Raw genomic sequence first — 26165 nt, 5'->3', positions numbered from 1 at the left:
ATAAATATTTTTGATAAACATGGTTATAGATTAGTCATTTTTGGTTTGAGGAATTAGGATTAAAGGCAAAAGATACATAAAAGATAATTTTTATAAAGTCTTCATCAGATTTTGAGGGTTTTTTTTTTTTTTGTTTTGGTTTTCTACCTCTGGATGGGGATCACATTGTCCATTGCCAGTCTAATACAGTTGTCCTAGCTCTCAGAACTGCTGAGAGGAGCTGCTTCCATTAAGGTTGATCCTCTCACAATCATCTCACAATCTCATGATTCTGTTCCCTTCACTCAGCATCAGATCCTGTAATGCATTCCATGCTTTTCTCGACTCTGACCATTTATGGTTTCTTATAGAACAATACTATTCTATAGTATTCATGTACCATAACTTATTTAACCATACCCCAATGAATGGGCATTCCCTCAATTTCCACTTCTTTATCACTACAAAACGAGCTGCAAAGAATATTTTGAAATGTGAATTTTTCCCATTTTTATGATTTCTTCTGGATATAGGCCTAGAATTGGAATCACGGGGGGTCAAATGGAATGAACAGTTTTATTGCTCTTTGGGTATAGTTCCATATTGCTTTTCAGAATGGTTGGATCCATTCACAACTCCACCAGCAATGCATCAATGTCCCAATCCTTCTACAACTCCTCCAACATTTATCATTTTCCCTTTTTCTCATGTTGGCTAATCTGTGAAGTGTGAGGTGATTGCTCATTGTTGTTTTCACTTGCATTTCGCTAATCAATTATGATTTGGAGCATTTTTTATATGATTATATTTAGCTTTAATTTCTTCATTTGAAAACTGTCTATTCATATGTTTTGACCATTTATCAATTGGGAAATGGGTTGTAACCTTATAAATTTGATGCAATTCTCTATATATTTTAGAAATGAGACCTTTATCAGAAATCCTAGTTATGAAGATTGCTTCACAGTTTTCTGTGTCCGTCCTAATTTAGAAGCATTGATTTTGTTATTGTAAAAGCTTTTTAATTTAGTATAGCCAAAAATCATCAATTTTGCAATTTATAATGTACTCTATTTCTTGTTTGATCATAAATTTATCCCCTTTTCACCAATCTGGTAGATATTTTCTTGATCTATTAATTTATCTATGGCCTCACCCTTTATGTCTAAATCCTATACCCATTTTGAATTTATTTTGGTATAGGGTGTGAGATATGAATCTATGCCTAGTTTTTGCCATACTATTTTCTAGTTTTCCCAACAATTTTTGTCAAATAGTGAGTTCTTATCCCAGAAGCTGATATCTTTGGGTTTGTCAAACAGTGGATTGCTGTATTCATTTATTGTAGTTTCTTTTGAATCTGTCCTAATCCACTGATCCATTACTCTATTTCTAAACCAGTACCAGGCAGTTTTGATCTCTGCTGCTTTATAGTATAGCTTTAGATCTGGTAGAACTTGACCCCCTTCCTTTACATATTTTTATTAGTTCCTTTGCCAATCTTGACCTTTTGTTGCTCCAGATGAATTTTATTACTATTTTTTTTCTAGCTCTGTAAAATAGTTATTTGGTAGTTTAATTGGTATGGCACTGAATAAGTAATTTAATTTGGGTAGAATGCTCATTCTTATTATATTAGCTTGACCTAACCATGAGCAACTTACATTTTTCCAATGATTTAGATCTGATTGTATTTGGGTGAGAAGTGCTTTATAATTGTGTTCATTACAGTTTCTGGGTTCGTCTTAGGAGATAGATTCCCAAGTATTTAATGCTGTTGATAGTTACTTTAAATGGAATTTCTCTTTTATTGTCTCTTGCACTTGGGCTTTGTTGTTCATACATATATATATGTATATATATATATATATATATATGTATATATATGTATATATATATGTAAATGCTGATGATTTTTGTGAATTCATTTTTATATTCTGCTTTTTTGTTGAATTTGTTCATTGTTTCAAGGAGTTTTTTTAGATTATTTTCTTAAGTTCTCTAAGTATACCATCATATCATCTGCAAAAGTGAAAGTTTTGCTTTCTCATTGCCAATTCTGATTCCTTCAATTTCTTTTTCTTCTCTTATTGCTTCAGCTAGCATTTCTAATACTATATTGAAGAGTAATAGCGATAATGGGAATCCTTGTTTCATCCCTGATTTTATTGGAAATGTATTTGATTATTGTTAAAAAAATGAAACCAAATCATTTCTGGTCCATGGACATATAGGAGGAAAACTATTTCCTTCAGTAGTATCTATTAGGAGATGACAAGTCCTCATTGTTATTATCATCAGTTCCTAGGACTTAGAGCCTTAAAGATCTTAGAGATCATCTGTAGATAGACCACTTCATCATCATAAGGCCTCCTCTTAAAGCCCTGTCCTGTTTTAGGGTTTACACACCTCTTCCATATACTACCTTGTCCCATTTGATCTTCTCAACATCCTAGGAGTGAAACGTTAGAGAGAGATTTTCAGTCATTAATTATCATTTATTTTAAATAAATAAAATAACTGAGACAGACTTCTACCTAAGGATTTTTCTCTTTTACTAACTTCATGCTATCTAGGTTCTTGTAGATTACAAAAGTTTTTTCAAGCAGACCCAACTGAGCAGTAACAGAACCAGATCTAAAATCAAGACTACCTTATTCATTCAATGCTCTTTCCGCATTGTTTTTTATAATTATTTTCCCCTCTTGGGAAGTTCTCATTCATCGTCCTGTATTCCTATAGGATCAAATCTTATTGCTTCTGTTTCCCGGAAATCAATAGCAATGTCACTGATGATCATGTTACTGTTTAACTTTCTTAGTGTAGTCTAGTGAAAATAGCATTGATTTGGAGGTCAAAAGATCTGAGTTCAAGTATTGGAATCTCTTTGGATGCAATGAATATGCTGCTTTGGTATTTTTATTTCAGCATCGAACACCAAAGCCTGGTCCATAAGCACTTAATGAATGGTTGTTGACTTAAATCTGCTGCCAGTGGATCAGAATTTTACAATATCATCTTTTACCAATATTGGGCCCTAGAAATCACAAGATGTCAGAAAATGATGAGCTGTTACTCAACACTTTAAGGATTCTTCCTTGAACTTTTCTGAAGCTCATTGTCTAAACTTTCCCTGAGGAACCAGGGGTAGGTAGTAGGCTCTGTACAATTTTCCCTACTATTGTTTGCATCTGGTCAAATTACAAATCTACCCAATGTGTCTCTTCTCTGTGGTATTTTAGGGCTTCCACTTCTGAGTCTGGTCAAAGCCAGTGAATGACTGGCAGAACGTTGGAGTGGGAGGAGTGATACAAGGGTATTTCCTAACCTTCTCTGGCTGTTTAATTTGAGGTTTGGAGCTCAGATGTGTAAGTCCTGGACAAGGTTCACTCATTCTCTTCAGAAACCACATTTGACTCACAGTTGTACAACCTCTGAAATAAGTTGTGTTCTAGAGCAGGCCAACCATGCTGAGATGTGAAACAGATGAAGAGACTAGCCCCGAAGAGGCACAATGCTACTGACTTGATTTTTCACTCTCTTAATAGGAGAGACCAATGTTTTCAAAGAGCTAGATTGTGCATTTGATTATTTTAAATGTGCTGAAGGGGAGCTGGTGGCCATTTTGATGCTTTTCCACAGAGAGGGACAGTGACAAGTCCCCAACATGTATATTCTAAAGGAGTGCAAGGCAATTCCTGAAACATGTATCCAGTTAGCCCCAATACTGTGAGTTATATTCAATTCAACAATAGTGAATCAATCTGGAAGACTTTCCAGGTACCATGAACTCAAAAGCATAAAATAAACAAATCAAAAGGCCTTTCCTTTATAGGGGGATTACCCTCAAATACCGAATAAATAAAAAGAGAATAATGCAAGGTAAATTCAAGAGAGATAGGTGACACTAACAAGAGAAGAATCAGGAAAGATCTCTTGCAGTTAGTGGTATCTGAGCTGCGCTTTAGGAAAAAAGTCATTGAGTCTATGAGGCAGAGTAGAGCAGGGAAGGCAGAATAACCTTCAAAAATACATGAAGGCAAATGATTGAATGCCATTTATAGGGATAGTATAAGTTGTAAAGAAATTGTGTAAAAGAGATTGATATAATAAGGGTTGAAAGGGATAAAAGTTTGGAGTCATAGAGGGCTTTAGATGCCCGGCTAAGGAATTGCTAGTTTAATCTTAGTAACAATAGGAAGATGATGAAGATTTTTGAGTAGATGGAAGTGACCTGGGGAAATCTAATTGTTTTGTGGATTTGCTGTTGTTGTTTTATTGTTTTGTATATTTTGGTTTTGATTTTCATAAATCAGTTTGGCAGTTATGTGAAAGATAGAATGGAGGGGCAGCTAGGTGGTGCAGTGGATAGAGCACTGGCCCTGGAGTCAGGAGTGCCTGAGTTCAAATCTGACCTCAGACACTTAATAATTACCTAGCTGTGTGGCCTTGGGCAAGTCACTTAACCCCATTGCCTTGTAAGAAAGAAAAAAGAAAAAAGAAAAAAAAAGAATGGCAATGGGGAGAAAATGGAGAAGGCATTCAAGCTAGGATCTGAAAGATGCTAGGGATAATAATAGTGACAACAGCAGCAATATCACTGTTTTAAGATGTGTTCAGTGCTTTCCATAAATAATCTCAGTTGATCCTCATAATGACCCTATGAGTTTGATGATAATGATGCTTGTTCTTTGTTCTCAAAGAAGACCATGACATCAGGGAGGTGATATCATGACAAGCAAGTGAACTGGATTTAAGTGAGGGGTTTCTCCTCCAGAATTATTTGAGTCCAAATATGAATCAGAATGACTGGAGATCTCAATCAGGGCAAAATGACATGCCCAAGGTCAAATAGTAAGTGGCAAGTACCCAAGGGCAAATCTGAACTCAGGTCCTCCTGATCCCAAACCCCCCTATTTACATTCAAGAGATAGAGTGCCAGGCTTGGAATCAGAAAGACTCATCTTCTTGACTTCAAATCCAACCTCAGATTCTTACTAACTGTGTGACCTTGGGAAATTGAGTTAGCCCTGTCTGCCTCAATTTCCTCATCTATAAAATGACCTGGAAAGGGAAAACTGGCAAACTGCTCTAGTACCTTTGCCAAGAAAACCCCAAATGCGGCCACAAAAAATCAGACATGAGGTGACTATCACTAGTATCCCCTGTGGACAGATATGGAAAACATACCTTAGCAACCCTGAATGGCTTTGCCTACGGAGCAAATCAGTAGTTGAAGTCTGGCTCTCCTGACTCCACGTCACTGTCCTTTCTGGCTTCTTTTTCCCTGTGGGTACAAGGAGAAAGAGGTGAATTAGAGATATGAATGGAATGTCCAATTGGCAAGACCTGACTCCTGGTGACATGGAAGATCAGGCTAAGCTAAAGGGAAGGTAGAGGTAAAATATAAGGTGAAGAATCTGGTTGACCAAAGGGATGTTGATACACAAGCTAATGAAGTTCCTGAAACCTCCTGAAACCACACACACACACACACATTCATGTTTTCTACAAGGCTCATTGACTGGATCATTACAATGGTCAGTGGTACAACATAGCTGCCACCTATGTATTCACCAGAGGCCGGAAAAACTCACACAATCCTTTTGGCATTAACTGTGCAAAGAGGTTCATTACCATTTACAAAAAAGCCTTTCTCTTTATTTTTATTTTTTTTTTCAGGCAAACAGCCCTGCGAATCACCCAGCTTCCCATCTGTGTTTAAAGCTGTAATAATAGCAAAACTTTAAATTGGCATACAAGATTTAAAGCATTTTAGGAAAACATTGATTAAATCTGCCAATGGAATGAATACATTTGGCAAGTGACCTAATTAGCACCGGGCTGGTTCTTTCTCACTGCTCTGTTTCCCGCTAATTGCTGTTCAGCTGGCCTTCTCCCGACAAAGAAGGGAAAAAAAATCAAGGATGGGGGGGGGGGGAGTGTGCTGAGAAAACAGTGACATTCAGTTTTAATTCATTTGAACCCGCTGCCAAGTTTAATTATGTAATTGAGAAACTGAGACCAAGAGGCCTCCCTAGCCTTTTAGGTGGTGGCGGGAGAATCTTGCTCATTCTTGATGGTGGTGTTTTTAGTCCTGAGCCAAAAAAACATACGGGGGGGGGGCAAGTCAGGGACATGGGTCCCCATTCATCAGTATTCCATTGTTGGTAGAAAAGAAAATCAAGGTGGAACGAACGACAGCAAGTAGCTTTATTTCTTAGTGAAAGGATAAATATTCTCCAGAGGAAGCTTAGAATCTTGTTTTGTTTTCCTCTGGTTATAATATAGCACATGCTGTCTTGGGGAACCAGGGAATGTGGTCTTTATTTCTAGAGGTGAAGTATTTAAAGGATTGCTCATGAACTGAGCCTTCCTATTTGAATTTTCCACAGTAAATATTTACGAAGGACCCTCGGCTCCATGGCATAGTTTAAATCCAATGATTTCACTTTTCTTTACACATTTCCTGGTGGGCTCTTAGGGTCCCTGCTGTCTACAAAGCATAAATATGGAAAATGAGCAATATATGTAAGTGGCCTTGTGTCACGTCTCCCACATGGCCCATGCTGTGTTGTGACTTTAAAAAATAAAAAATCATTTTCTCTGCTATTGACTGTAGGGCATCCCATAATTCTCCTCCTGCTTCTGGGATGCTAAGAAGGCTCCGGGAATGGAAGGTCCTCATGGTGGATTCGTTGTGTTTGGATTGGATTTCAGCCCTGGAGATCAGTGTTGAGATTTTGTAATATCCTGTGCAGCATGTGGGGGTGGAAGGAAAGGAAAGGAGCCAGAGGGAGAAACCTGAATTGGAGGAAAGGCAGACTATTCTGTAAAGTGTCCAGGAGAGAAAGCCCCTGCCTCAAGGGCCCTGGTGCTAGAACTTCTTTTATTCTAGAATACTTCTATTCCACTGATGCTAATAAGTCAATCGATCGTCAATCAATCAGCAGGCAATTATTATCCTTCTGCTATATACTGGAGATTAAAAAGAAAATAAATTGGGTCATACTCTTATAGAGTTTATAGTCTTTTGGGGTTTGGAGGGAAAGAATGGAATAAACATATATCGAAAACTTGCTGAATAAATATGAAGGGGAGTAGAATTTTCTATGAGGTAATGTTTAAAAGGGAAAGCATTCCAGGGATGGGAAATGACAAATACACATAAATGGGACATTTTCTGGGTGAGAAATAGAAGCAATGAAACAAGCATTTAAAAACTGCCAACTAGGGACCAGGAACCATGCTAAGCATTTTGCAAATATGATTTCATTTGATTTTCAACCCTGCAAAACAGGTGCTCTTTATCCCTATTTCACAGATGAGGAAGACAGGTTAAGTGACTTCTCTAGGGACTCAGCTACTAAATAACTGAGGCTGGAGGTCAGTTCAAGAAGACTCCAGACCCAGTACTCTGCCCATCCTACTGCCTACTTGGCAATTTGTGGCATGAGAGACAGGGATCCATGTACAATGAGGCTGGAATGCTATTTGGGGACCAGGTTGAAAAGGTCAATCCGCAGGGAAATGCTCCTGAGTTATGACAGCCACTTTGACCTTATTTAACAAATGAGGAAACTGAGTCACATTAAGGTGATCCACCATTTGCCCAAGTCTCACTTACAGTGTATAGCTGGAACGGAATAGATTAAAAGTTGAATTTAAATGCTGAGATCTAACACTTCACAAACTAGTGTCACATAGTTCTTAGAAAGGGAGACCTGTAGTCAGCAAAATCTGTCTTCAACTCCTTCCTTGAATATTTACTAGCTCTGTAACCTTGGGCAATTAATTTAGCCACTTTGGAAATCAGTTTTCCCATTTAAACAATTAAGGGTTAGACTGGATGACCTCGAAGGTCTCCTCTAGCTTCAAATGTCTGATCCTTAAAGAAGTCTATCCCTGTAATTATTTTTGTTGTGGCTGCTGTTCAGTTCTTTCAGATATGTCTCACTTCTGGTGACCTCAGGGTTTTCTTGGCAAAGATACCAGGGTGGTTTGCTGCTTCCATCTCCAGCTCATCTTACAGATGAGGAAACTGAAGCAATCAGGGTTAAGTGATTTGCTCCAGGTCACACAACTAGAAAATGTCTGAGGCTGAATTTGAACTCAGATCTTCCTGACTCCAGGTTCTGCAATTCAATCCACTGTCCCTTTTAGTTTTACATCAGTCCTTTTTAGCAAAACAATAAGAAATTCTCTGCTGGGTTTCAGAAGTTACCAGAAGTAACATGGGGTGCATTTGGCTAGAGCAGGAATTCCTATTTGACCCACTCTGTCTATCCAGCCTAATCTTTTCTTCTTACTCTTAACCTTGTTGAGTGCTCCTGGCCAGGAGGAAAAGCCTTGTGGGGATCCTGAGCATCCCAGGACTCCTCAGAGAGCAATCTGTCTCCTTGAGCTTGGAAACAAACACTTTACCATTTTTCCAGAGAAATATCAGAGAGTATTTTATGGCCCACTGCTGTGTAAGAAGTCCATTTTGGATTAACATCCTGAGAGGGGGGAAAACAAAAGGAGAAAAGATCCAAAGGGAGAAAATTAAAAAGTTAATTAAGGGAAACAACTTGTAATTGAATTTCTTTGCACTTTTCCATGGTTAAATTTGTTTTGGGGGGGGGGGAAGGAGATAGGGAAAGGATTCACAACACACAGCTATTGAAATTGCTTCTGGAGCTAGATAAACTTGTGCAAAACGAGAAGGATGGAACTGAGGAGCAAAGCATTTACTGACAGAAGAAGAAAGGGGCGGGTGACGAAGGTGGTGGGGACTGTAAGTTGTGTCCGGCTTCAGCTGTAGAATCCCTGTGGTGTTTTCCCTTTGAAATATTCTTGGCTATTGAGATTCCCTTCAGGCTAAGCCTCAGCCTGAGATTTGAAATGTATATGAGCATGACTGTCAATGTAAATACACACATAGAGTCAGACTCTGTCACTCTATTTTTGAGGGCTGTGTGTGTGTGTGTGTGTGTGTGTGTGTGTGTGTGTGAGGAACAACAAGAGAACCTTCTTCCTCAGATTGCATGCTAGTAGAAACTGCTGAACATGAATCAGGAGGGTTAAAAAGGATGGTCTAATGATTTCACATATTAACCAATCCCAATTAGTTGATACTTGATGTGTCTTGTGTGGCATAAACATGGCAGTGCCCACAGGGCTGAGAGTTTTCCCCCTGACAAACATGGCCATGGGTTCCTGGGCGTTATTCTGACTGCATCAGTATATATCCCTAGCCTTGTTTCTTAACTTGTTCTATAAGCGATCATGATTCCCCATTGCTGCTACAATAAAATAACACACTCTTCTTTTTGTCATTTAAAGACTTTAACAATGTCTCCAACCTCATTTCCTATTCTTTCCTGTCACATTCCCAGCCAACTTGTCTTTTTTGCTCTTCTCTGTGTAAAAAATCTCATTTCCACCTTCATGCCTTTGTCCAGATTACCCCCTCCCCCTGCATGGAATACCTTCCTTCCTCCCCTCTACCTCCTGAAATGGCTAGCATCCTTCAAGACCCCCTCAAGGGAGTCTTCCTGAGGTGCTCCTAGATCTGGGTAGATGACTCTCCACTACCATCACTCTACATAGCTTTTGTACATTTTTAGTATTTCCTTATTTAATACGTAGTGATTGTATTACTCTTGGTAATTTACTTAACATGGAGATGTTCACAACAACCTAAACCAATGAAATAACAGATCCTAGCCTTTTCCATTGGTATCTATACACATGTTGGTTTTTTCCTAGCAGAACAGACTCATTCCATTCTTAAGGATTATTTCAATTTGCCTTATTTCCAAAACTGGCATATAGAAAGTACAACAAATTTTTCCCCTGAATTAAAATGAGTAAGCCAGTCTTCTTAACAAAGCATTGTTGTGAAGGTTATGGAAGAGAGCAGAAGAAAGTCTGTGAGGTCAAGTGATTTTCTGGCTTATTATTGAAATTAAAGTAAATGAGCTAGTTCATTTGGGAACTCAATCTGCTGAAAAACCTCAGGCCAAAGTGAGTAACCTCTGGAAATAAGAGATGATTTTCTTTCTGTCTAAAATCTCTGAAATGGCTTTCCTGAAGCAGGTACTTGCAGTGAAGGGGAAGGCATAGGGATCGTGGATGAGAGAGCATTATTGTTCCACACTCATCTTCCACAGGCCCTGAGAAAAGCACAGATGACGGCAGAGCAGGATGTCATTAGCTGCTCTCCAAGGAGAGTTTGACTTGAGACTGCTGGAGAGCATCTACTAACAATGACTTGTGTTTTTCCACAGGTTATGGCTTTGTAGATTTCGACAGTCCCGCTGCGGCCCAGAAAGCCGTAGCATCTCTCAAGGCCAATGGCGTCCAGGCACAGATGGCCAAGGTAAGCCAGATGCGTTCGGATAAGTGGCTTGCCTTTTGTGATGACATGATTGTGAGATGACTCCAAGTTGGACTAATGATTTCCTGATGGGTCCTCCTTCTGAATGATGGTGGGAATGGCCACTGTTGGCTTGGAAGAGGTGGACTTACTTGGTTTGTACTTTGGGTTCATCAGCAATTTTGCAAAACAAAACTGAAGCCTTGTTCAGTTCTGTGATGTCTGTTGAGTTGTCTCTTTTTTAGTTTGTTTTAAGAACTTCCAACAGCAAATGGCATCAGGCTTGAGGAGCACTTCTATGTCTCAATCTGCCTGCTGGACTTTGTAGAACTGTGTTTTCTTTTGCATGCTTTGGAAAGCTCATAGCGGTGTGTTCAAGTGTGTCTATTCCATGCAGATAAATGAGCTTCCTCTAAGCTTGTTGATTGGGCCTGGTTTTGATTTTAGCTTTGAATTTTTGGAGGGATTACAAATAGGGTATCATCCTCAAATACTCAGAGAGAACCTCCAATGTCACTCATGGGAATTATTGGTCAGTTCTTCATTTAGGATCAAGGGAATTGGACCTTGCTGCCTAAAATTTCCTTTATTACAGAAAAGAAAATCACCTCTGTAGATAGAGAACAATTTATAACATTTGTGGAAATGTTTTTATTTGGTGGGAAATAGTTTTAAAATTCTGATAGCTTGTATATAGAGAGATAGATGAAAAATGTTTCATTTGCATTTCTGTCTTTATGCTTCATTTGCATTTCTGTCTTTATAGGTATGGAAGTAATGTCCTTTATCTAGGCTTGAGAACCTATCAGCTAAAACAAAGAATGGAAAAGGGGCATGGTCCTCGCCTAAAACCCTTACACCATATTTGAGTTTTTGAGTGTCTGTGAGTTTTTGTAAAGGCATATATGATTAGCCTTGAACTCTTTCCTGACTTTTCATTAATGATCCTCAATAGGGAAGCGAGAGAAGTTTCCTGTCATGGAGATATAAATTGCTATTTCCTCTGTCCATTTGGCCAGGGTATGTAAGCAAACGGTTCCTAGTTTCAGCTAGAAGCCAGATGTTCTATTTGAGCTGCCCCCCCTCCCCTTTTTCCTTCCTAACTCCATCAAACTAGCTCCCAGCAGTCTGGTATAGCTCATGATCATTGACTTTCAGACACTGATCACCACTTATGTTGCATTTTTTTCTTTTTTCATTCAAGTTGTCAGGATAGAAGAAGGGAGTGAGTTGCTATTTAAAACATTTTAAATGATTTCAGACTGTTTAGTAATCAATTTTAAATACCTCTTTGCTGTAGCATTAAAGAATGTGGAAGCCTTGGCAGGATTAGATCAGATGGCTTTAGAGCTTCTCAAGAACTCAATCCTGGGAAGTCGAGTTTGAAAGACAAGTAGGTGAAGAAAGGCCAAGGGTGAATAAGTGGGTATTTGGGAAGAACTTTATTAAGCAGGTTCATCTGACATCTGAAGCTATGTGAGAGAGGATGCTCAGGCGATTTTATATTTAATTTATTAAAGGAAAAGAATAAATGGAAGAAAGTCAGGCAGTAACTACTCTCAAAGGTAAGGAGAAAGAAGTTAAGAAATGCTTCCAAAATCATGTATAGTTTTACTGAAATGCTTTTTTTGATTAAAAGAGAGGGCTCATGGGCATGAATGTGGAGGTTTATTGGGAAAGGACTGGATATGAAACAAAAGATATCAATAAAACTTATGATTAAAAAAGAAAGAAAATAGAAGAAAACTTTAATTCTGAGAACACTTGTATACTTTGAGTAACATTCTAATTCCAAACATTTAAGTTTTGGGAATGGCCAGATGTCCAAATTTGTGGACATTAAAAGTAGAGAATCATTAAAGCTGGAAGCTTCCATCTTCACCAATGAATCTGTCTGGTACCAGTGGCACATTATAAACTCTTGCCATGTAAATTCCCCTTGTGGTAGGAAGACATGGTGGCTGCCTAATCAATTCCTGATCAGTAAGTCCCCTTTATCAACCATTTTCTATACTCCAAGACCTGGATCAGATGCTGTAGATTCAAAGAACAAATCACATCCTACCCTCAAGAAACATATTCTTCTAGGCTAGAAAGAGAAGTAAATGCTAGAAAGAGAGGTAAATGGGGGAGTATGGAAAACAACAGTTTGGGGGAAACAGGAAAGGCTCCTTGGAGAACGTAGAATTGGATGAGAATAGTTCCAAGTACTGATCTATATGGCCCCTCTCATTCCCTATATGTCTATGCCATGTGTATTCAGAATCCTATCAAAAATGAAAACCTTTTAAACAAATATGTAGTGATTAGCAATTTCTGGCATCATTTTTGGCCCTCATCCCATACCATATTTATAGAATAATCAAGTACTCAGTGGAGGATTTAAAAGTATTTCATTTCAGGAACAACTTCAGAGTTATTACCTTACCTGGTCTGATATATATAGAATAACTTCACAATCTCTTTCCTCCTTCCTCAACCTCCCGGAATGGTTCAGTTGTTACTAATTTGGCAATTCAGCAACTGAGAAGAAATATGTGTGCATAAACACACAGATACACATATATACATGGATATGCCTATAGATGGTTTTTTAGATGGAATACATATATAGACAAATATTTATATGACTATATAATAAAATATGAGTTTATATAATAAATATATATGAAGGACAACAAGCATGTATTAATCTCCCTCTATAGCAGGTACTCTGCTAAGAAATTTAATTAAATATGATTTCATTTGACCCTTACAAGTATCCCAGGAAGTAGGTCCTATATTATCTCCATTTTATAGTTGAGGGAACTGAAGCACAAAAAAACTTCATTGACATGATCAGGGTCACATAAGTGGCTGAAACAAAATTTGAACTTGGGTCTTCCTGACTCCAGGACTTTATCCCTGTACCAACTTGTTGCCTACATACAAATACAAATACATGCATATATATATATATATATATATATATATATATATATATACATACATATATATATATACATATGTGAATGCTTATGATTATTTATGTCTATGCATACATATATGTATTTATGTATTTTTTTGCTACGTGACTTTAAAATATATTTCAAAATCATAGCTGATGTGCCCCAGATGTTATTTAAAGCATCTAAAAAATCACTAAGGAAGAGTCAACATTTTGTGTAAATTTGCTCTTACATGACTAACAATAAAGAGGATTGTAAAATGAGAGGAACACCCAAAAGAAACCCTGTTTTGCTGGTAACAGGCATCATAAATATTCGTTACCAAAGAATAACAAATTCTTAAGGTATTTGCTGCTCTTTAAAGGGTAGGAGGGATCCCACAGATGTGCCTAATTGTGGAGTTTTCCTATGTCTCAGTGCTTTCAGATCCAAGTTTTGGGCTGTATGTTCTAAATCATTATTAATGTACTAATTACCTTGTTGCATAATAGGAAGTAGTCTTTCTTCAATGACTGCTTTGAAGTGTCATTGAAAGAACAATGGCTTTGGAGTCCAGGCACCAAAGCTTTCTTGGCCATAGAGAAACAGTCCAGAGTCCTGGGGAAAAAGTCTTGTGCAAATCTTGTGTCTGTTTTCTTCATTATAGAATGGGCAGAAGTGCCCTCTGCCTCCACTTCACATTCTAGGAATGTTTGAGGAGGCGTTCGATGATATCCAGGTCATTTTCTGTGGATACTTGCCAATTGGTTTATCAAGAGTCCAATACCACATCGATATCACAGGGTAGTTACAGCTTTGAAAAAATGCCCACTATGAACAAATCTTTGTGATCGGTGCTGAGAATAGAAGGAGAAAAATCCAATAGCCTCCGACTTCAGTGAGTTTAAAAATCTGCTGAGGGAAAGAGGGAAAGAAAAATAGACAATAGACCCACATAAATGAATGCAAAGTATGGTAGTTGTTAGAGAACTGGCCTTCAAACCAGCAAGAACTGGGTTCATGTCCCACTTCTGACACATCTGTGTGTCAGAGAATGAACTTCTTACTGCTTATGGGTCTAAGTTGAAGAGAAGGTATTGACTTTCACTGGAAGAGGGATATTTCTCTTTTGGGAGTACCACATGCTGAGGAAACCATAGTTCCAGTTCCTAGCTCTAATCCTAAGAAACAAGAAAATAATAGTAACAAATTTGTCCATCAACAATGTCTACCTCTAGAAATTGGTCTTTGAGCTCCAGTGAAAGCTAACAAACATTTATTATGTGCCTGCTATAGACAAGCACTGTGTTAATGCAGGGGTGACAAAGATAGCGCCAGTCCTTAAGGAGTTCATTAGTGTAATGGGAGAGACAACATGTAGCCAACTATGTAAAAACAAGATCTATAGAGTATATGTTAGACATAATCAGCTGAAGGAAGGTGCAAGCATTTGAACAATATATAAATGGAAGCTATAGATGCTACTTGGTGGGAGTAAGGAGCAAGTATAATCCACTGTTGAGAGGTGGGGGTGGCAGGGGTTGGATTTTACAAAGCCCAGAAAAGATGAAACATTATCTAAGAGGACCAGCTAAGAGGATGGTTTGATTGGAACTGGAAGTTCCAAGGAAGTGGCTAGGTGGTTCAGTGGGTAGAGCATCAGCCCTGGGGAGTCAGGAGTACCTGAGTTCAAATCTGGCCTCAGACCCTTGATAATTACCTAGCTGTGTGGCCTTGGGCAAGTCACTTTACCTTGTTCCCTTGCCAAAAAAGCAAAGCAAAACAAAACTGGAATTGGAAGTAGGCTATCACTTGTTATCTACAGTAGAGTTGGAAAAATTAGAAGATCTCCATCCAGAGGAAGAAAAGCAAAACAAAACACATTATTTTGCAAGGCAAACAGGGTTAAGTGGCTTGCCCAAGGCCACACAGCTAGGTAATTATTAAGGGTCTGAGACCAGATTTGAACTCAGGTACTCCTGACTCCAGGGCTGGTGCTTTATCCACTGTACCATCTAGCTGCTCCACAAAACACATTTAAAAAAAAAAACCAAACCCTTCAGAATCTGATGAACACTTTATAAAAATTATCTCTTATGTATCTCTTTCCCTTAATCCTAATTCCTCATGCCAAAACTGACTATTCTGTAGACATGTTTATCACAAATATGTATGTACAATGCTAACCTGACTTCACCGCTGAGAGGGTAGGGGTGGGAAGGGAGGGTGTAAGGAAATTTTGTAATTTAAAAAATATCCATGTGCATATGGATGAAAATAAAGAAAAATCTCAGTAAAAAGAAAAAAGAAAATTTAGGTGAGAGCCAGGTTGCAAAGGAATTTAAATGCCAGAGCAAGGATTTCATGCAGCAGAAATCCACTGGCCATTTTTGAACAGACCAGCCCTAAAACAGAGATTATCTAGGTGTTTCATTAGTAAATAGATAGCAAAATGGACTTCAAGGTCATTTTGCTCATGATGGGGTCAGTCTGGAGAGAAGACTATATCTCAGATATAGAAGCAAATGGAAGCAGAAATAGAAGCAAAATGGAACCTTTGAAGTATAGGAGAAGTTCAACAAATTTTGTTGTTAGTGCTTTTCTGTCTGTAGGTTTGAGTAAAAAAAACCTCAGTTATCACTTTAAGAATGATTGACTATGGTTAAATATGACTGAAAAATTTCTAGGTCATCATGGACAATATGATATATCTCAGGTGAATACACTTTGTGAACAAGGTGGAATGAACCAAATAGCCTTAAACAGCCTTTCCACTTTATGATATTTTGTTGATAAAATGTCTGCTTCGGTGGGGAAAAGTACTATAGTCCAATGGACCAAATAGATAAAACATAATCCTGTCTTTGGAGAGTTGCTATAAAGTTTGACTGCAGATGGATAAAATCAGATCCATGATCAAATCCAAATGGTCATGCCTTGCTTTGGATTGCCTTGATACAGACTAAGTAGAGAACAATTTTTTCCAGGACTGGGAGGAAAAAAGGGGATTCTCTATGAGGTATGGGTTGATTTGGATTGCATGTAAAGTCCTTCCAACTTTGAGATTCTGTGGAAGACCAGGGAAAATATAAAAGAGAAAGCTGTGCCTAATAGCAAAAATGAGAGCCCACATTTTAATGCCTTCTGAATAAGCAGAACCCAAAGCATTGATTTGCTTGTAGCAATCAGTAACTGATAACCCATTTTTTTTCAACAAACATTCATTAAGAACTTTTATATGTAATTGCCATCGTGTTAGACATTGGACAAAAAAGAGAAAAGTAAAAATGCTCCTGGCTTCAGGGAGCTTATTGTTGGTCAAAAGAATGAGAAAGGCTATTTGGACAACTTCAGTGAGCCTGGCAAATGAGGATAGACCCAAAGAAACAATAAAAGGTGGGCTTAAATTTCAAGCTATTCACTGTTTTTCTCCTACCCAAACTTGGGATAAACTGCCAAAACATGTTTTGCAGTAATGAGGAGATACAGCTGTTGTAAACAGCATATCTCATTTTAATCTTCCAGAAATAGAAGAAAGATTCCTTTCCTAAAGAAAGCAATTAGTTCTCTCTCTCTCTCTCTCTCTCTCTCTCTCTCTCTCTCTCTCTCTCTCTCTCTCTCTCTCTCTCTCTCTCTCCCCCCACCTCCCCCTCTTTGTCTTCTGTCTCTCTCTGTCTCTCTGTCTCTGTCTCTGTCTCTGTCTTTGTCTCTCTCTCTCTCTCTCTCTCTCTCGCTCTCTCTCTCACACACACACACACACACACACACACAGACACTGTTTCTCTGTCTCTCTGTAAGTGACTGGGAACATGCTGTTCACATTTAAAGACACACATATGGGTGTGGATAAATAAATGTACTCTTCACTTGAAGACAACACAGAATTTTACTTTTCCACTTTTTATTTTTTCCTGGACAAAGCATTCCCTTGGAGAAAAATCTATATGGATCAGGGAACTGCCTAAAGACTGAATCCTGTACTGTCAAATATTTTAATTATCCATCCTGTTGATTTTTTAATGGGACTCACTTCCCCAGATTTAACCTGTTCGCTTACATTGAGTTATTGCCTTTGGACTGCTTTGTGCCCCTCTCTTCCAAAGAGTTGTCACTGAAATATGTCAACTCATCCCAGAGCAGTGTTTGGCACAAATCCATTGATGCACAACTATGAAGGGCACGCCTGGCTCAACGTCTGACCCTGGGGCATTTCTGACACAACTCATCACAGAGCACCACCCAACGCACGATTGAAATTTCTGTGATTTGCAGCTAGATCAATATTTATGCGTTAGGCTTTTACATCTCTTTAAAATATTTGTGAATATCAGCATTGCTGGTTGTGTCAACTGGGCTCCTATTTTCTGACACCATAGTTGAAGATTGGGATTGAAAAATCCAATATTGAAATTGTCAGAGTTGATCTTAATCCTGCTCTTTAATTATTTGACTTTTTGGGAGCAGAATTTGCTAAAGTTAAATATTTGTATTAGCTTCTGCAAAATGATTTTCATAATCTGCTTCTGGTGCTGTCCAGAGCTGCTGTTAAAACTCCATAGTTGTCTCTTAAAGTGGAAATAGCTAGGATTGGGGTTGATATCCTAATGGAGTTGGCTCACTTCCACAGCATCTTCCAAAAACCTGCATGTGGTGACCCAAGTGGAGGTTCTGCCTGTTGCCAGTGATGTTTCATACTACCTAATGTGTGTGGAACAGTGGGCAGTAGGTAGTTCTCTTTGTCTTAGGGGAAACAAACAAACAGACACACAACCCCCTGTTAACTATCTCATCGAGTACATATGTAGAGAATGTGTCCAGGGGCTGATCCAAATCAATAACTCATTTCTGGTTATACTCCTGTGAAATATAATAGCCATCTACAAAGAAGGTGCTCTTGGCTGCAATTATTTTCTTTCTTGAATTTTAAATGAAAAGATTCATACTGTGCTCTCTGCCTCCTTGCCCCCCCCCCCCCATTCCCATTTCACGTTACTAGTCTTTACTCTAAGGGAAATCCTTGGAAAATTGCAGATCCAGTCTAAGTCTATGATCTGGAGCAGAAATGGCTGTAGGACAGGCAACCTGGGTACCATTTGCTGATTTTTCCATTGTTTTTTTATGGTTCTCCTCAATTCCCTTGACTGTAACCCTGTGGTGACCATCTTTCTAGTCTATTTTGTAAAGATACGTTGAGTATTTGGTTACAAATTATTCATGAGGAAGATATTAAAGAGCTTGTCTCTCCTGTCTGGATTCTTGTCTCACCTCTGAGTCTCGAAATCCAGACTGCAGTGTAGTTCAGTGGATAGAACACTAGCACAGAGTTCGAAAGATCCATGTACAAATCCTGCTTCAAACACTTCCTAGCTATGTGACTGTGGGCAAGTCACTTAACCTCGGTTTGCCTGTAAAATGGGAACAATGATATCACCTGTCTCGCAAGGTTGTCATAAGGATGAGATGAAGCATGTTTTAAACCTAAAAGGTTATGTAAATTATTGTTACTCACTTACTACACTGACTACTTAGCACTGTGCTAAGGTCTATGCATACAAAGGTAAAGAGCCCTTGTCTTCCCTCCATACTTTTTATGTTTAAATAGTTTGTTGTTTAGTCATTTTCCAATGGTATCTGACTCTGCATGACCCCATTTGGAGTTTTCTTGGCAAAGGTACTAGAGTGGTGTGATATTTGCTTCTCCAAATCCTTTTATAGAGGAGGAACCTGAGGTAAACAGGGTAAAGTGACTTGCCCAGGATCTCTTAATTAGTAAATGCCTGAGGTTGGATTTAAACCCAGGAAGATAAATCTCTCAGATTCCAGACCTGGCACTTTGGTCACTGCACTACCTGGATGCCCTTACTTATTTATTAAACTCTTGCTATCTTAAAACTTAAGGTACAAAGAAAGGTAAGGGAAAAAATGAAGTGCAAGAAATGGCATTTGGCCCTGTATTTTCTGAATATCTTGTGTGCATCACTCAGCAATTTGTGTATCTTGGATACTTTTGCAAAGTATGACCCCCTTTGCAAATGGAAAATATTGTAAAAACAGGAAACTTAAGGACTGTAAATAAGCCCTGTACCACAGTCATACTTGATTCCTTTCTTCCCACCATGCTCAGGAAACTCAGATCTCCTGTACTCAAGTGACCCAACCACAGCTATGCATTTTGGGAATCTGAAGGTCAGCTCAACAAGTGAGAGTAGACAAATCAGCAGCATTCCAACTTCTAAAAGTATATTGGCCCTTTCTGCATGAATCAAAAATGCTCCCCAAATAAATGAGGTCTTTCGTTTTCCAAAACTGGGAAAAATTCAAAATGAGAACCATGGCTTCCTTTGCACTGTGCTCCATGACGGTGACTGAAGTGAATTTGCACCCTTCCATGAAAGAGCTACAGCTGTAAGTGTGATAACGCTAGAGGCCTATTTCCTTGACTTGATGTGTGACGATTATTCCCATGGATACTAATGAGTATCACGCTCATACATCAAGTAGAGAATATCCCCCCTGGAGTCCATGTTCAACTTCACTGATCAGACAAGCTTCATATACTCAATGTGAAGTGACATTTACATTCTCAAATTCAAAGTTAACTTGCTGGGAAGGTGATAGGATTTAATGAAATCATTATCCCTTAAAAGTATAATGCACCTTCCATATGGAAAATGATACTCCTTTGAGCAAAGGCATAGGTGAAACATTCATTGAAGTTTTCAATAGAGGAAAACTCCACATAATGTTACATGGATCAATGTCATTTTATACTAACATCTTCTACCTTATAACCAAATACTTCTATAAAGTGATGAAATCCTACTGTGGAATTGTCTGGTTGGTCTCCATTCACTCATTCATCACTGGTTCCATCCTGGGATTATTTCTATCTTAAAAACTCCCAGAGTGGATACACTTGGAGTGGGAACTTCCAGAGTGGGAATTCTCTCAACCAGTGGATGAATATTGTCAACTCCTCTTTAGCTTAGTCTTTGAGAATTTACCTAGGGCACTACCAAGTTAAGTGACTTACCCTAGGTTAAAAGAGTAAATTGTGTAGGAGACAGGAATTGTACCCAATTCTCCTGTCTCTGAAGCCAACTCATTGCCTACTATGCTAATATTTATGGGGCATTATAATGTTTTCAAAATACTTTAAATGTGTTACCTTGTTTAGTCTTTACAACAATCTGTAAGGTAGGTGAAATAAATATTACTCTATGTGTGTATGTGTGTGTGTGTGTGTGTGTTTTGTATAGACCTATGATTTCATTAAGAAATTTAAAAGAGGAATTTGATGGAGAAAATGACATCTACCAATGGAAATCAGTACACACAGCTTAGTGTGTACTGTCTTAGTTGTCTAGAAAAATTGAATGATTTGCCTGAAGTCATAAAACAAATATGTATCTGAGGTGTATCTTGAACTCTGAATCTAGTTCTGTCTCTGTTATATTGTGCTTCTCTACCCTCATGTTAGAAATGGAAAAACAGAGGTTAAAAAAAGTTAATTGTAAAGCATGTCCCAAAGTCTTTGTGCAATTATAAGCTTCTTAACACTTCACTAAAGATAGTTGGGACCCTTTGGTCAGTTGAGGCCTTTTGACTGTGAAGTGATGGAGCTGTGATGTTTGGATAAGCAATAGAGACTTAGGCCAAATTCTTCTCAAAGTCCATTTTTTCTTTCTGCTTTTCCACATTATAATAACAGTTTACCTGTCATTAGTTTGGTTCTTGAATGCCATTAACCTTAAAGATGTATTACTTGGCTCTAGATACATGGCCCTAGAAATCCAAATATACTAATGGGTAAAGTCCACAACCAAGATTTAGAAGGACCTGAGTTCAAATGCGATGTCAGACATGTACTAGCTACATAAGCCAGGGCAAATCACTTAGCTCTAATTGTCTCTAGGGGGGGGGAGGAGAGAGAGAGAGAGAGAGAGAGAGAGAGAGAGAGAGAGAGAGACAAAGAGAGAAAGAGAAAGAGAGAGAGGTGTGAGCCATTGCAAAAATGTAGCTAACAAGTTATACCTGCAATTATGCACAAATCAGTCTAGTTCCCTTACTCTTTTTGTCCCTTGTCCCTACAACAATTCTCTTGGAATTTCTCTAATAGGACCCAGAAGAAGGTGTGTGATGACTTCAGTTTGCTTCATCACTCTGAGAATGAATATTATTAAGATCTGTAGGGGCAGCTAGGTGACACAGTGGATAGAGCACCAGCCCTGGAGTCAGGAGTACCTGGGTTCAAATCCGGTCTCAGACACTTGATAATTACCTAGCTGTGTGGCCTTGGGCAAGCCACTTAACCCCATTTGCCTTGCAAAAACCTAAAACAAAAGATCTGTAGATATCCTGGGTGTTTCTTCTAAATCTCCTATATTTATTTTCCTCAGGTGTGGAGCCATTATAAAGACAAATACAATATGGCTAGACCTATCATGAACATTGTTATTTTGAGTTACCTCGAAGGTACACAGAACTTGGGCAATCGGCTTCTGTCATATATTAAAGTCAAGCTAAGCCCTGACCCAGCAAGTTAACTGAGAAGTATTGATATTATGGGGTGTTTCACTTTGCTAGGTACATGTATCTGTGACCATTTGGAGCCTATGCTGTTGGTCATCTATAGCATTTGTCCTATGTGGCTAATCTGGTGGCTTTCATGAATAGACTCCATCCAGTTTCATGGTCTATTAATCATACCTTAGTCTAATAAATTTTCCCATGATATACTTGAAATTATCCCAATTAGAGGAGCCTGAACATTATTAAGTGATTAAATGTCATCTCATAGTAGCATCTTTAAATGTTTTATAACCAAATAAAACTCTAAATCACAATTGCTACATTTGCCTATTTTCTGATTTATGATGGCAATATCTAACAATCAAAAAACTCTTTAATATTTGCCAAATGTTTTACAGATAGAATCTCCTTCAGTTCTCTACAATTCTGTAGACAAGTACTCTGACCCCTTTTTTGTAAGATGAGGAAAGCCAAGTCAAGAAACTAAGAGGTTTGCCCAGGGCCACCAAGCAATTCAACGGAAAATCATTGTCTTCTCTGTGACATGGACATTTTGTCCCAAATAGATATTTGTGTGTTCCTATAAATGGATGTATGTGTTTGAGGTTTCAAGATTCATATTTATTAGACACACAAGCTCATATGGTCTTCTGCATATGACAAGCAAATTAAGGATGTTCCCTGATTCATATGAATAATCACACTGAAAGAAAAAAGCAGATAAGACGTGGTCATAATATTCACAATATCCCTACTCGTAATATATAGTAATAATAACAATAACGACTTTCAATTTTTCAATCACCTTTTAGCACATTTGATATCCTTCCCTATATTCCTAGGATCAAATACTTGGATATTTAAGAGAGTTTAATCTCAGGATCATCAATTTAGAGCTGACCATTCAGGTCCAACCCTTTCATTCAGCAGATGGGAAAGCTAGAGAGATGAGTGACTGGTCCAAGGTCAGAGAAGTAGTAGGAAGTCACCAATTAAAATATCGAAGGGGAAAAAACAGATATTCTGACCACATATTTGAGTCATTTAAGGTTCTCCCAGAATTTACAGAGGAGTTACCTTTCCCATCAAATACTGAGATGATCTGGAGTGAGAAGAAAGGCTGGAGACCATCTTAGCTTTCAAAGTCCCTGAATAGATAGAATAGAGAAGTTATGAGTGCTGACTGGAATTCTCTTCTATCTGAGAAAACCCGAGTAATAGGGGAAAGGAATAGGGTCTTGCCATTGATTTGGAAATCTACCAGGTAATGGTTTGAGGTCCTGATCCACTGTTTTCAGACCTTTGGCTTTCTCACCCTTTTCACAAATTGCTGTCACTATAGAGACAGTGGGAAACAGAATCTTTAGCAATTTAAGTAAAAGTTTTACCAGTTTCAGAGAACCTCAACCCTTCATTTCTTTTACTTCCTTTACACAATTCTCCTTGATTGACCTTAATCATTTCTTTCAAGACATCTTCACATTGGCACTGGTGCCATTTGTTAGATGCCTTAGTTGGGAGTCAGTAGTCACTCATCAATTTAATGATTGAAATGTTTGGTATTATCTGTGGAGACTTGTCTGCTGCCATGTTTTCCTTTTCTGGAACATGTTCCAGAACTGAGTAATGTCTGATGGTTTGGAGCCAATCAATCTACAAATAACTTGAGTTTTAACTCTGTTGATGATTATGCGAAGGACTGGAAATACAAAGGGGGAAAAATAGTTCTCCACTTTAAAGAGCTTACATTCTAATGAGGGAGACAGGTACCTAAATAAGGATGTGCAAATATAAATTTTGATAATGCCAATGCCATTCCTGATATGATGATGACATAGGGCAATGCAAAGAGCCCTGAATTTGGAAGTCTTGGGTTAAAATCCCAGCTTCACTTCCTTCTGATTCTTTGATCTGAGGCAAATTGTTCACCTGTCCAGATCTACTTTCCTGATTTCTGAAAAGATTGAACTTGATGACATCTAAAATCCTGTCCAATGTAAGTCTATCAAGCACCTATAATGTGGAGCAGACATTGAGGATACAGAGGCAAACATGAGACAAAATCTGGTCTCAAGGAGTTTTCATTCTAATTCATTTCCTTGTGCTATTTGATTAGTTGCAGATGTTCTCAAGGGATGGATCAAATAGAAAAATAATGTTTTATAAAACATTTTATAAAACCTTTATGACTTATGTGATTTTTTACCATTACTGGATATTAGTTAATCTGGAATTTAATGTACAAAAGTGTAGGGGTGGGGGTGCAGGGGACTGTGCACTTCAAGTCAGGCAAGATGAGCAGGTAGGCATGGTACCCTCAAATAGTATGTGTTTATAGAGACAGTGCCATTTCTTAGAGTTCATTTGTTGTTTGATGCACAAATGATTTGGGTCTATGCTTCTATTACAACATTTCTTTTAGGGGTACCACTGTGATGACACAGACAAAGGCATATTCATTATAACTGACACCTTATCCCTACTTCTTTCCTTCATGACACTGTTTCATCCATAGATATACACACTACAGTTTCCAAACTGAAAGGTTGCAAAAGTAATAATAATATTAGGTTAAAATAATAAGGGGGGTGCTGCACACCTTTCACACCCAAAATATTGCCTCTTCAGTGATGCAAGAGTTTAATTAAGTTTTATGTGAAGTTACAGGATCTTGAATGCAGTTTTTCAGGTCTGTTGAGTGAAAAGAATTCATGTCGTCAGAGACATAAATGTAGAAAGGGACACCAGAATCCATTTAGTCCAAGTTCCTCATGTCCCATATGAAGAACCTGAAATCAAAGGAAGTCATCTGCCTTGCCCAAGATTATCAGAGTAGTAAACGATTGAGGGTAGAATATGAACCCAGGATCTATGACTGTAAGACTCATTGCTTTTCCATTCTTCTGGTTTTCAGTCCAATTCCATTTAAGAAGCATTTGCCAGACCCTGCTTCATGATGGGTTGCCACCATTTTATCTTTCCAGATAAAAGAGACTCTTCCTAAGTTTGTGGTACTCTGTGGTGCAGTCCAGCTTGAGCCCCAACTCAGGACTTCTATCAAAAATAATGACACCGACAACAAACGACAATAGCAGCAATCATCATCAATAGCAATAAGCATTTTTTTAACCTTTCTTCCTCCAGACTTTACCAAGTTCCCTCCTGGTTAGGGGGAATAACCTGTTTGCAGATGAAATGAAATACCAAAATCCTTACCTAGAGGAAATAAATAAACTTTCCTTCCTTGGATTCCCATGTCCAAGAATCCTGATATAGTAACTAGCTGAGTGCCACCAGTAAATTCAAAGGTTAAACAATTAACTGCTTGCTGACTAGTAGAAACTAGCTCATTAAACATATTTGTGCCACCTTGCCTGATAATGAGACCCCATATTAATTTTTGATCATGGCGAGAAATTTCTCCAGTATGAGTTCTGTTATCACTTGTAATTAAGCTGCTATATAACTCTTTATAAATGAGAACTCTTCAGGAAAAATATGATTAAAAAAAACTTTGCTTCCCTGGTAGATTTCAGTATTTAGTGATGATTATTTTACCCTCAGGGATGGCACACTGGAGTTAGGGAAATTGGGTTGGTATTTGTCAACCAGTGATTCTTTCAAACAGGGATGAAAATTGATGGCAAATTAAATCCTAGGCACATTCAGATACCTTTTTTGCATATGTCAGCAGATGCCAACAGATACACACAGAAAACCACACAGAGATGTGCTTTAATGATTTTCCTTCCATTTTAATTGCACTTATGGCTTGAATTAGAGTCCATGTGCCTTCAGGCGCGCCACTGACTTCCAGGGCTCCATCACGTAGTTTGCATAAAAGGTTATGATTCGACTACATTTCTAAATATTTTAATGGTGACATGCATTTTCCAATTATATTATGGTAAACTGGGTCTCCTCATTAGCATGTTTCCTCTCCAAAATACTGTCTGAAAATAGGACCTGGAGCATCTTGAAGAATGACTGGAATGGTGTGTTAATTTCCAAATTTCTTTCAAAAGGAAGGGGAGGATTTATCCAGTAGATTTTCTTTGTCATATTGAACTTTTTAAAAAATCTTATCAATATAGACATCTTTGATGGAGATGACCTTTATTTTCATTTAAGTCTTGCTCTCTCCTTAATAGATGATACATTTCATGTTCTAAAATAATAATTATTGTGAATCTATTCAGCCATACCTAATCTTTGAGAATTCTAGACTGTGACTTAATGGAACCTTCATCTATTTCTTCCTTACAACCTCTCTGTTATTCCTATAATTGGTACACATTAGCATAAATATTTTGGATTTACAAGGGTAAAAATAGTGGAATTATTTCCCTTTGACTCATTGAATTTTA

The 26165-nt window shown here is 38.1% G+C and overlaps 1 protein-coding gene across 1 annotated transcript in view; it reads left to right on the top strand.

Moving 5' to 3' along the window:
* The window catches only part of RBMS3 (RNA binding motif single stranded interacting protein 3), a 759514-nt gene that overhangs the window by 334075 nt on the left and 399274 nt on the right, over positions 1-26165 (top strand). Inside the window, exon 4 of the mRNA XM_074195636.1 lies at positions 10251-10342. Within this exon, the coding sequence (XP_074051737.1) occupies positions 10251-10342 (92 nt within the window). The remainder of the gene's footprint in view (positions 1-10250; positions 10343-26165) is intronic.

Source organism: Macrotis lagotis, chromosome 7 (assembly GCF_037893015.1).
Source record: "Macrotis lagotis isolate mMagLag1 chromosome 7, bilby.v1.9.chrom.fasta, whole genome shotgun sequence".
NCBI classification, from domain to species: Eukaryota; Metazoa; Chordata; class Mammalia; order Peramelemorphia; family Peramelidae; genus Macrotis; species Macrotis lagotis.
This window is presented reverse-complemented; position numbering and strand designations above follow the sequence as displayed.